Source organism: Drosophila bipectinata, chromosome 4 (assembly GCF_030179905.1).
Source record: "Drosophila bipectinata strain 14024-0381.07 chromosome 4, DbipHiC1v2, whole genome shotgun sequence".
Taxonomy (NCBI): domain Eukaryota; kingdom Metazoa; phylum Arthropoda; class Insecta; order Diptera; family Drosophilidae; genus Drosophila; species Drosophila bipectinata.
In genome coordinates, this window is record NC_091740.1 from 16,976,579 (window position 1) to 16,989,290 (window position 12,712).

At 36.3% G+C, this 12,712-nt stretch overlaps 1 protein-coding gene across 1 annotated transcript in view; it reads right to left on the reverse strand.

Annotated features, from left to right (window-relative positions):
* The window catches only part of PlexA (plexin A), a 53,562-nt gene extending 42,817 nt beyond the window's left edge, over positions 1-10,745 (reverse strand). Inside the window, exons 1-2 of the mRNA XM_043213467.2 lie at positions 10,592-10,745; positions 3,621-5,073 (exon numbers count right to left, since the gene is read on the reverse strand). Of these exons, the coding sequence (XP_043069402.1) occupies positions 3,621-4,826 (1,206 nt within the window). The 5' untranslated portion in view covers positions 4,827-5,073; positions 10,592-10,745. The remainder of the gene's footprint in view (positions 1-3,620; positions 5,074-10,591) is intronic.
* Positions 10,746-12,712: the final 1,967 nt, after the last annotated feature.

Consider the following 12,712-nt stretch of genomic DNA (forward strand, 5'->3'; position numbering starts at 1 on the left):
CTATCTGTGTAGTCTGCGGGGACGCCCAAAATTCCGTTCATTGTACTACAAACAAGGACAGTACCGTGAAGAAACTGCGGAGGCAACCATACGACAAACTATAGAGGATGTATGGTGTACAAGGATTTGAAGAGTCGCATGCTTCGAGCGACCCCAACGCGCAACCAAAATCCACAGAATGCGTACATAGCATAAAAACAACGCCAGACGTCTTCTTCGCCAAAGCTTCTATGCCGATGCTCTACGATCTGGAATGGAGAATCCAATGCAGCCAAACTCACAAAGCGCTCAAGAGCCCCAGAACAGCAACATAGAAAACGGAAACTATGATGTTTACCCTCAAACAAAGTATGATGGAGCTTATGTCATTCATGAAAAGGACCATGCAAACACTTGTTCAAAACCAGAACATGGTAATTCAGCTGCTCGTATGCAGGCTCTACCATTATCCATGTGAAACGCTTATGGTATCACACGGCATAAACTAGAATTCTCACAATTCTTTACCGAAAACCATATTGACGTTATGGTACTGGCGGAAGCGCATCTCACAAGCAAATACAACTTTCAAATAAAAGGCTATACAATCTACCGCACAGATCATCCAGATGAGAAAGCGCAAGGTGGAACTGGAGTTCTAATCAGAGAACGCGTTAAACACCATTTTCAGGAAATTTTTGCAACAAATTTCTTGCAGGCCACATCGATACAAATTCAGTCAAGTAACGGAAGCTTTTCAATCTGCCGTTCCTCGATTACTGTGCTCCTCGTTTCTCAATCTCGGAAGGACAATTTATGGACTTCTACAATTCACTTCAGGATTGTTTCATAGCCGCAGGAGACTACAATGTCAAACACACGAACTGGGGATCACGTCTAGAGACTCCCAACGGAGACAATTTCACAATGCAATTATAAATTTGAAAAATATACTGGACTATGTTTGCTTAAATACAAAAAGTACATGAGTGCCCACATGGAACTCGCCCCGCAGTCATAGGAGGGCTAAAACCAAAAAAGGCTCCCGGTGATGACCTTCAAAATGCGCTATAGAATTCGTCTGCCAACTATTTAATGGGATCATTAATCTTGGCTATTTCCCAAAAAAGTGGAAGAAATCCATCATTTAAGGGGTTATATACCTTCTTTGTCGAAGAAAATGAGCAAAGTTCGGATTTTTTTTTAGGTATGTAGCAATTATTTAATTACACGGATGTAGTACACTTTATTAACAATGTTTGTGCAAAATTTGGTGGAAAAATATTAAATAGTTTTTAAGAGGTGGCTGTTTCCCTTAGAGGCCTTTTTTTTTTTTAGAGCCTTGCGGTGACAGTTCCCCAGGTCAAACAGGTCAACTTAAACCATAAAAGTAAAAATATTTCATTAATTTAGAGTAATCTCTTGTGCTTGAACGATCGATTTTAAAATTTTTTTTTGTTTGGATATGGCAGCGTTTTATGCTAAAAATGAACGTTTTGGTCTCTAGAAATTTCACTAAAAAATTTATTTCGCCGAAAAAAAGTTTGCGCGTGAAAAGTCGATCGTTCAAGCACAAAAGAATTTCATTACGAACATTTTAAAAAAAATTTGAAGTAAATCGGTTCAGTAGTTTTCCGCCAATCCATGTCACTGCAAAGTCATTTTTCAAGAAACACCATTTCGAGATATTCGCGTTTAAAGTTTCAAGTTCAGTTCAAGGCCGCAACGAGGCGTGCGATTAGGAGCGCAGTAACTGTTTTTCTACTGCTCCAATCTCTATGAAAATTGGGAGAATGTTCTCAAGGAGTTGTTCTTCAAGATAAACCACTAAAACAATTTTCGTTTTTTTGAAAATAAAAAAGGTATATAACCCCTTAAAGTATACCGAAGCCTGCAAAAGACCACATAATTCCGTCATCGTACAGAACAATAAGCCTTCTATCTTGTTTGTCTAAATTGTTTGAAAAATGCTTGTTAACTCGCATAATACCACATCTGGAAGCTTGCAATATTATCCCGGCACACCAATTTGGCTTTCGAAGAAACCATGGAACCATTGAACAAGTGAACAGATTAACATTCGAAATACGCTCAGCCTTCGAACAGCGAGAATACTGCAGCGCCATTTTCCTCGACGTATCTCAAGCTTTCGACCGAGTTTGGCTCTTCGGACTCATGCACAAAATTAAAACGTATTTGCCAACATACACCCACAAGCTACTGGAATCATACCTCTACAATAGGGTATTCTTAGTGAGATGCAACGCAGCTACTTCGGGCGACTACACCATCGAAGCTGGAGTTCCACAAGGAAGCGCACTCGGCCCGTGTCTATATGTTTTGTATACTGCGGATATTCCTACGAGCGCACAACTAACAACCTTTACGTTCGCCGACGATACCGCTATCCTTAGTCGCTCCAGATGCCCAACGCAGGCAACAACCCAACTGGCTAATCATCTCACAATAGTGGAAAGGTGGCTGTCCGACTGGAGCATTAAAATAAACGAACAAAAGTGTAAACTTATAACGTTTACTCTTTATAGACAAACATGCCCTCCGCTTTTACTAAACGGTATGCAGATCCCTCAAGCTAACGACGAAACGTACCTTGGAGTTTACCATGATAGACGACTTACCTGGCGCAAGCAGCAATGCAAAAAGATGCACCTAAAACTGAAAGCCAGCAGCCTCCACTGGATCATAAACTCACGATCGCCACTGTGCCTGGACTACAAGTTACTACTGTACAATTCAGTCCTAGAGCCAATCTGGACGTATGGCTCCCAGCTGTGGGGAAATGCGAGCAGCAGCAACATAGATATCATACAACGCGGAAAATCAAAAATCTTGAGAGCTATCACTGGGGAACCAAGGTATGTTCGCAACGAAAACATCCACCGGGATTTGGGCATCCTCACAGTGAAAAACAAAATAAAAGCAACGTTAAAAAAAAAATTGCAACTTAGAAAGGAAATGGGCTAATTGGTAGATATGCCATGAAATCGATTCGGAGACATTTCGCTCATATGTTTTCATTTCGCCAAATTGTTTTTCGAATTATACTCATGGTTGGTACCCAAGACGATGTTGTTGTTAGGCTGATCGCTTTTTCTAACAATTCATTGGTCGACTCCGACACATCGGATTCTGTATAGCTTTAATTGGGGGTGTTTATTTTATAAATGTTACAATGAATTTAAGTATTTTAAATTTATGAATTTTAAAGTATATATATTCTTGATCAGGATCACCTCTTGAGTTGATATGAGCATGTCCGTCTGTCTGTCTGTTTGTTCTCCGCAAACTAGTCTCTCAGTTTTAAAGCTATCGACTTGAAACTTTGCACACACCCTTCTTTTCATTGCACGCAGTATATAAGTCGGAACGACATGGGTCGGCCGACTTCCAAATTCATATTTTTCATTTTTTAGGTGCGAGTTAAAGGTCAGCTTGCGACAAAATCAAATAGTAGAGTATCTGTGCAGATTTGACGATCTGGACGTCATCAGTAAGACGCCAAAAAAGAGCAAAACAGTTGCGAAACAGCTATGAACTATGTTGAACTATCATATGAACTATGATGAATTAAACACACTCTTTGTTAATAAACTTTTGTAATTTAAACTATTTATACATACCGTCAATACACATGGCATACTAGGAGATATAAAGTCTAGACCTCGCATTCCGTTCCCATTAAAACATGATTTAATGTTTTGCATAAATTTCCGACGTATGGATTTTAGGGAGTATATGCACAGGCCAGAATTGTTGGTTGGTGTATTTGCATCTCCCTTCGCAAACACAGCAAAGAGTACATCATCTTGAATGGTAATACCTAAGCTTTGAGCTAGATCCGAGCTAGGCTTACCTAGATACCCAGCTTGCACCAAATTAAACTTAGTGCCACCTTGAGCTTCACTTATACACTCTACTGGGATTTCTGTATACGAGTAATAATTTGAGTCTTCTTGACATATTCGCACAAGCTTCGTAATGTATTCTTTAGGCGATGAATGGTGACTATGCTTTAACTGGGTGGTAAGAAAATATGAAAAGCGCTCAGAGCTGAATCCGTAAATATAGTTTACAAAATATGTTTCACGTGCGTATGAATTTATAAATGTTCTCGTTCCCGTCGTCACAGCCGACGAAGCAATCTGAAACATTTTTGTTTTTTCCAGAGATCGTGATGCTACAGCCGGTATTTCGCTTCGATAAGGTGAATTATTTGTATAAGTAACTCCAACGTACATTACATTTGTTACCGGATGCTGTGGAGGGCCTGGTGCTATGAATGCCACAGTTGATGAATTGGCATCGTTTGCAACAACCGCATCTGGGACTTCGTGTTCAATTATACTCACATTTTGAAGGTTACGAACTGTGCATGTCCCTTGGAATAACGACCCACAGGCAATAAGTCGTGAAGTAGCACGATCTATAAGCAAAACTTTGTTGTAGTTATCGGTCGGACTGCGAACCGCATTTACCGGACAATCAAGAATGCTGCACTCCACTGAATCATTTTGTGGTCCGGTTTTAACCGTTTCAGAAAGTTCCAAATCAGGCGAAAGTTGAAACAAACGGTTAACGCCACCAATAAAAACTCGACCTGTAATAGTATCCACAAGTAAGTGATTCAATTTGGTGTCAAACCTTGCTACATTGGTAATTGTGTTACTAAAGTTTTTTGCAACCTTTGTAGTCTCATTTGCATCAGTTAAGTTAACCAACTCATTCTGTATAGTAGATCTGTCGGGCCATAAATTAGTTGCCAATACTTGTGTATAATATTTTTCTCCGAGAGTTGCCAATAGCAGTACGCTTAGAATAAAATACATCTCCACAAACGCTCCTTATATAGGGCGACAATTTTCACGCAAGAAATAACTTAATTTTCGCTCAAGTTTGGAGAATGCAAGGTAGTAATATAAATATGTATCTATTGGTTTTAAATTTCGTGTAGTAGGGATTCTATTTTATCAACAAATCCACAGATAAAAATTTACTGATTATCCATTTTAATTATTTGAGCTCTACTCAAGTTGGTATGCAAGTTTTCCTGGTATGGCCGTATCATCATAAAATCTAAAAATAAAGACAGGAATAAGTGATTTTGTCAACATAGGCATTTCTAGAATCAGATTAACCAGTAATGGTTATAATGTATTTAAGTTAATACGATAAATATTTTCCATGTCAAAGTGCTAGAAAGGGTACCGGGTAATTTTAACCGCGTTTTTTCACAACTATGTTTCTAAAATCTGTGATCTCGATTTCTCTCGGATAGGACTGAAATTCTATGAACGAAGGAATTTATTTAAAATTAATGAGCGAAAGAAAAGAGAGTACGATTCTCTCGCCTTCGGGTCCTTTCGCATTAAGGGGGGAAATACAATTAAAAATTTAAATTAGATTTTAATTTTTAAATATGCTAATAACTTTTATTTTTAAATTTTACATTGTAAAAAAATTTAAAAATTTAAAAAAATAATTTTTTTATTTTAAGAGCAGTTTTATGATTATTTGCAAAATCTAAAATATGTTTTCAGTCGACTAGTGGTCGGTCCTCAATACATTGATATAATTTTAATGCATTAGTATTAGTAACGAATAACAGCAAAAAGAGCAAACGTTAGAGCAAAACGTTTCATAAGTTTTATACGGTGTGTGAACGGCAGAGCTCGAGGGTTATTAAGGTGTCACAAAAGAAGAAAAATACAAAAAACAAAACAAGAAAAAAAGCTTACTTTGGGCGGAGCTCATGTTTGTGTACCCTTGCACATAATAGCCTATTCCCTCTGAGCACCACTCCTTATTCTCCATCCGTCGAATGGAAGCTCCATAAGAAGTTCAAGTTCTAAAATATTCTCAGTTATTCCCAGTAACATTGCACTGTGATAAGTGTGATGTTTCATAGAGATGGAGTTTCTGTCTGGATCGACTGGAGGAAGCCGCGAAATCGAACTGGTATTCCGGTGGAAAATATAAGAAAGCCAAGAACAATTCCAAACATACCCATTTTCATTTTTAAGAAAAGCTAATTTCGGTCAGAGTCAAAGGTTATATACCCTGCAGTTAAGATCGGAAATATACCGAAATTATTTGATATAAAAGTTATACCGCAATTATTTAAAAGAAAAGTTCACAGTTTCTATCTTAAAACATACCAAAGTTCAAACTTTTCCGTTAGTTCCGTTTGCAGAAGTTTTGCCCATAACAGAATTCACGGAAAGTCCCATAATCTAGATCAATCTATCTATTCTATATATATAAAAGAAAGTCGTGTTATGTTACACCACTTATAACTCAAGAACGGCAGAAGAGATTTGAGTGAAAATTGGTAGGGAGGTAGCTTAGAGCCAAGAGACGGACATAGGATACTTTTTATCCCGTTCGACAGCGTTCCTCCCGTGCCCATACTTTTTTATTTAGGCAGACAGCTAAGAAGAAAATGTCAAATGAAAATGTCAAATGTCGAAATGTCAGTTAGAAACGAAGTCAAATTCAAAGTCAGGCTCTTAAATTTAACAACGAACCAAAAGGATTGTGTTGCGCTTCCGGGAAAGTGAAATTGCCTCAACTTGAAGCACCACCAGAGCCTCTGCACTCTCTATTGATATTTGTAAGAAATCAATATTAAAACTATTTCTATTAAATAAATAATTAACAAGTGGATTGAAGTGAAGTGAAGTTTAATTAATAATGCCGCGACCAAGACGATCGAATCTTTCCCGACAAAGCCGTAATGCAAGAAGAATACAAAATACTGCAAATGAAAGGACTGAAGGAGAAGACTTTTTATCCCGTTCGACAACGGGAATTATACTCCTCCGAATCTTTTTCTATATATAAAAGAAAGTCGTGTTATATGTTACACCACTTATAAATCAAGAACGGAAGAACAGATTTGAGTGAAAATTGGTAGGGAGGTAGCTTAGAGCCAGGAGAAGGACATAGGATACTTTTTATCCCGTTCGACAACGGGAATTATACTCCTCCGAAATGGCTGATTTTATAGTAATGAATAACAATAAGTATGCTGAGAGCGTAACGTATTGTACATTTATGTGTGTGTCATATGCCCCTGAAATAGGGGTCCGCCGATTACTTATCTACAGTCACCAATGCCAAGAAAACGCAATTGGTCCCATTTTAGTCATCAAACAGTCAATTCTAGAGCTGCGCGAGATAGAAGAATACGAGATCAGGAGAACAAATTTATAAAGGTAATGAAAAGGCGCGTGTAAGCATGGCGCAGTTACGTGAATCACAATCGAAAGATGCACGAGATGAATATAATCAACAAAGACCACTTTTCAAAGAAGAGAAGCGCACAGATTAATAGTTAGAAGAAGAATTAACTAACAACGGCAACAAGTTTATCGAGGATTCACATCTGGGCAATTTCTTCGACTAGCATTCCAGTAAGAGCCTGATGTTGAAAATTCAGCTTATTCCAAAGTGATTATTGTGAACATTCAAAGTGAAAGTTCCAAAGTGAACATTCCTTATTTCGCTTCTTCCTGCCGAGTTACGATTAAAAAAAATGGCAACGCATTGGCCATTGCATCTTCTGGCGTTGCAGCAACCTTATTAGATGGAGGCATAACAGCTCATTCAGCACTTAAGCTGTCATTGAACATTCAAAATAATTCAGATGCAGATGCGGCTAACGTACGCTGATGAATTCCATGCTTGCTTAAAATCATCGCAACTGTGGCGTAATGTTGAAAAAGAACTGACCAAGAATACGCGCGATCAAATGCTTCAGGATCCATCCTTTCTCTAAACAACTGTTAGATATTGGCGAGGGGAATTTTGCTGTACGTGAAAATACTGGATGTACTTGAAATACTGAAAAACATTTATTAACCAAAATAAATGAAGAAAAAACAGATAGCCCTTATAGAAAACAAAACAAATTTAAACACCACCAGAACCATTGAACGGCTTATTTATTGGCATTGATCCGGATTCTAACGTGTTCCTGAAGAATGACTGTGACACGAAAATGTTATATATAAGATAAGTCTAGAACTGAGTAAATTTTGTACAGAAATTATAAAGTCCTCTGGTGGCAAAACAACGTTTGCCGGGTCAGCTAGTATGTATATACATATATATTACTAGAGACCCCGTCAAACGTTGTTTTGCCACCAGAGGACTTTATAATTTCTGTACAAAATTTACTCAGTTCTAGACTTATCTTATATATAACATTTTCGTGTCACAGTCATTCTTCAGGAACACGTTAGAATCCCGATCAATGCCAATAAATAAGCCGTTCAATGGTTCTGGTGGTGTTTAAATTTCTGGTAATTGCACTTTTCCTGACGCGTAACACATCCCAGCTGGCTCATTTTTGAATTTCAGAGCATGACAATGCGAACATTCCTTGTCCATAGCACCAATTACCACTTTTGAGTGAGCATAATACTCAATATCAGGCTCATACTGGAATACTGGATGCATACTGTACAAAACACTCATAAATAGAATTTATGTATATATTTACTTAATGATGAAGGATTTTTGCCCCAGTTTAAATTGAGTTGAGTGTGATGAGGTAACTTACTTTATATGCGATTTGGTATGTCGAACAGGATTTAAAAGGGTGAAAAACAGATCTTGGGGGATTCTCAGACCTACTGAATACGCTAATCGCTATCGCTATCGGTATAGCCGTTTCTATAGTATATATGGTAGCCGTATATATGGTAACGAAAACTGGCACGAAAATTTTATATACCATATATATAAATATATATATAAATTTATTTTATGTATATATACTTTATACTATAAAGATGAAAGGGTCAAACATGTCTACTTCACTGCGTTCCACTCTTTTGACCAAAAGAGGTAAGGGTTTTTTTTTTCAAGAATGCAGGCCCAAGAATCCTGTCTCTTAGGATCCAGTGTTCCTAAATGATCGCCAGAAACATCGGAATGTTTCGGAAGCTAATAAGAAAGAAACAAAACAAAAAAACGTACGATGGAGCTGTAGCACATTCACTGCTGTCATCTTGCTCCTAAATTTTTACTTCTGTTACGGTTAGGGCGAGCACAGTATATTTGGATGGACTCCAATGAATGTTTGGATATTTGGAGCAGCACAGCTTTTGAAACTCTGTTTTTTAAAGTTAACTAAAGTGTGGATGATAAAGATGAGTACCAGTTATAATATCGTCGGGAAACTCGGCTACAGGCATCCTTTCTGGGTTTTTTTTTAAACCCTTTCAGACGGTATTATAATTATTCACAAAGCAGTGAAGGCGACATCTCTGACCGTTAAAAGTATACATTCTTGATCAGGATCACCTGCTGATGGTCTTAGGAGTTTTTTTAAACTTTGAAATTGATTTTTTTATGAAATTCTCATTAGGATCGACTAACTATATCCGACATTGGCGATAAATATACTTTTTCTAAACGACCATTTTGTTAATTTATGGTATATTATCTATAGTTTAAGAGCTAGGAACTAAGAAGTTGCATCCATTAAAATGTACTTTTTGTACAAAATTCGAATTTTCTGTGTATTTTATTATATGTATGTACATACATATGTATGTATATGGTCGGAGACAATTCCTTCTCTGTGTTACATCCCTTCACTAATACAATATACCCTTGTTTTCTTCGAGTGCCGGGTATAAAAACCTGTTTAGTCACCAGGATTACAAGCAGCTATAGGATAAGGATATATACATATGTACATATATGTAGCTACTTAAAAAATGTCATAATTTTGGTAACTTTTCCGATATACATATGTATGTACATATGTATTTATATATTTTAATAAAAAATGACATTATACAGAAACAATGTATCAATGATATACATATGTACATACATACATATATCATGAGTATGATTTTTAAATTTGCATTTATGTATGTATGTACATACATAAGTATGTGTAGTTTCTTTTTAATAAAATATTTTCGTACATTTCCTTCTTCTAAGGGACAGCTCCCAAATGCATTTATCTGGTTAAACTGTATTTCTTTTATGAAAACTATACTTTACATACAATACGGACTATGCAATTAATATTGATAATATTCATACATATATGTATGTAGGTATGTACCTATTTATGTTATTGTAGGTGTGTACATATTTGAACATAATGTACATATGAATATGAATACACATGTTGTACATCGGTCTAGTTTAAACAGTTTCGAATCAAAAACCACTATATCTTGCCACGCCCCTTTTGATAACGTAACCAATCATACAATTTAACATAAAATATTCCTATTATTAAATTTTTAAATACTTATCAGTTTATATACATACATACATATGTAGATTCTTTTGTAAGGTATGGAGATACACACATTGTTTTTATTAAAAACAGTTATCTATTTTAAAAAAATTTAGTTTTATTTAAAATTATTCCTCAAATTAGTTTAGTTTTAGACTCGTTAAAGCATTTTAAATTAGTTATTGGTTCTGTCAACTTATTTAAAATGTCATTTTGCTTTAAATTTTGTATGTATAACTGAATAATTGAGGGGTCATCTTGGGTATTATTTAAATGCAAAAAACATAAAATATATACTTGCATAGCGCAAACGTTTTAGTTTACCTATGTTTTTACATTCCGCAACGCTTAAACTTTTTCTTTTATTTCTTAATGTTCATCACAAATGTTTTTATAATTATAGGATTTTTTGATACCGTATTGCAAAATAGGGATGTAACGAGTATCTCAAAAATACAAATATATCGATATTCTTGCACAAAAAAAAAATATTCTCATGTGATATTTGTCCGTTACATCGAAAAAGGTATCAGCCTAGTATTTAGATTGCAAAAAAATACCAGAAATTTACATAGGGATGCCAGCCCGCACCAAAGAACGTTTTACAGAGCGAAAAAAATTAAAAATCTTTAAGCCTAGTACTCTGACGACGAAAAGCCGCTGTCGAAAATCCTCTAGCGAAATTGCACTTTATTTGGCTACCGAGCTAGTGTGACCAAAAAAATTAAGGGTAATATTGAACAGCTGTTCTCTTTCTCTCTCTCTCTCTCTAATTATTCTCTTTCAATTTTCGCTCCATGTTTGGGGTGTCAAAATAATCAAATGAATTATTTTTACACCCTGAGATCAGCTGTTTACTTTATTTGATCCGGCAACGCCATTCAATTTGATAACCATCATTTTAGTCGTCAGGGTACCGGCAAAATCTAGGAGGCAAAAATTTCTTCTTTTTTTTACACCGTTTCTTTTATATGGAGTTTGACAGCTGTCACACGTGTGACAGCGGATTTTCGTCGTCAGAATACTAGGCTTTATCTTTGGTCCCGTTTGACAGGGTCGGGTCAGTGATATACTTGATAGACATTTTTTGTTGTGTAATGCAGAAAGTTTTTTTAGATGCATACCAAAGTCAAGTTGATCCTCCAATATTATTTGTTAAATTAAATAAGTACAATTTTATCTCGTCTTTTTAGATTTATGGGACAAACCAAATTTTAATGCCCATTTAATGGCCCTAATTGCGCAATTATGACCAACAATTATTTTATAGTCATATTTTAAAACACAAATAGATTTTAAATCTAAAAAGACTTCTGTGATAATATAAGATTTATTTAAGTTAGTTTTTTCCAACATTGTCAATTTTTGTACTTCAATTCATGATACAATTATACAAGGTAGTCCAGTCGGCTGTCAAAGTTGTTGGGGTTTTGGTCCCCTTATTTCAGTGCCAGCTTGTTAAACTGTGCGAGGTTGTGTGCGAGCGTGTTACAACACGTGTTACAGCGGAACGAACTCCAAAAACGGTGTGAAAAAAGGAAGAAGAAGAAATTTTTGCCTCTTATATTTTGCCGGTACTCTGACGACGAAAATGATGGTTATCAATTCATTGGATTTATTTTGACACCCCAAACATGGAGCGAAAATTGAAAGAGAAATATTACAGAGAGAGAGAGAGTACAGCTGTTCATTATTACCCTTTTCCTTAATTTTTTTGGTCACACTAGCTCGGTAGCCAAATAAAGAGCGATTTCGCTAGCACACGTGTGACAGCGGATTTTCGTCGTCAGAGTACTAGGCTTTAACCTTTAAGTGGCCAAACCAAAAAATGACTTGGGGTTCTTGTCGCAAGCACGGGCTAGGAGCAAAGTTTTCGTGTCATAACTAAGAATACGTTTAGCCCCATGCACCGTGTGCGGGTTAATCGAAACTCTGTATAGCCGTTTCACTCACACTTACTATTCAACGTTTACTATATAGGCTAATCCGGCAGATGGTCAACCAGGACCGAAAAATAAATGTCCATATTCCTCGATTTTTTTTTTGTATTTTCATAAATAAAAAACCAAATTTTCATAATCATTTGGATTCATAGCATATCTTAGCTTTTTTTTTTAAAAAGCCCAAAAAGTCAAAAAATGTAATTTTTTTTTTTTTGACCGAAGTTAACGTTAAACGGCTATCTGTCTGCTTTTTCTTCGTAGAGTGAGAGAATATAACCATTTTTTCACTCTCTCGCTCTCCACAGTCGAGCGTTTCTCCACTGCTCATGCTCCCCACTACGCGAGATTCACGAGTATAAATGATTCAAAATCATTTTTGTACATATAAAGTTGTAAATTGTTGTTGTAAATCATTTTTCGCCTTCATTCACTCCTGTCTCTCCTTCATTGCCAAACATGCCAAAGGAACTTCGTTCCTCACGCATGTCCCTAGACCAGTGGT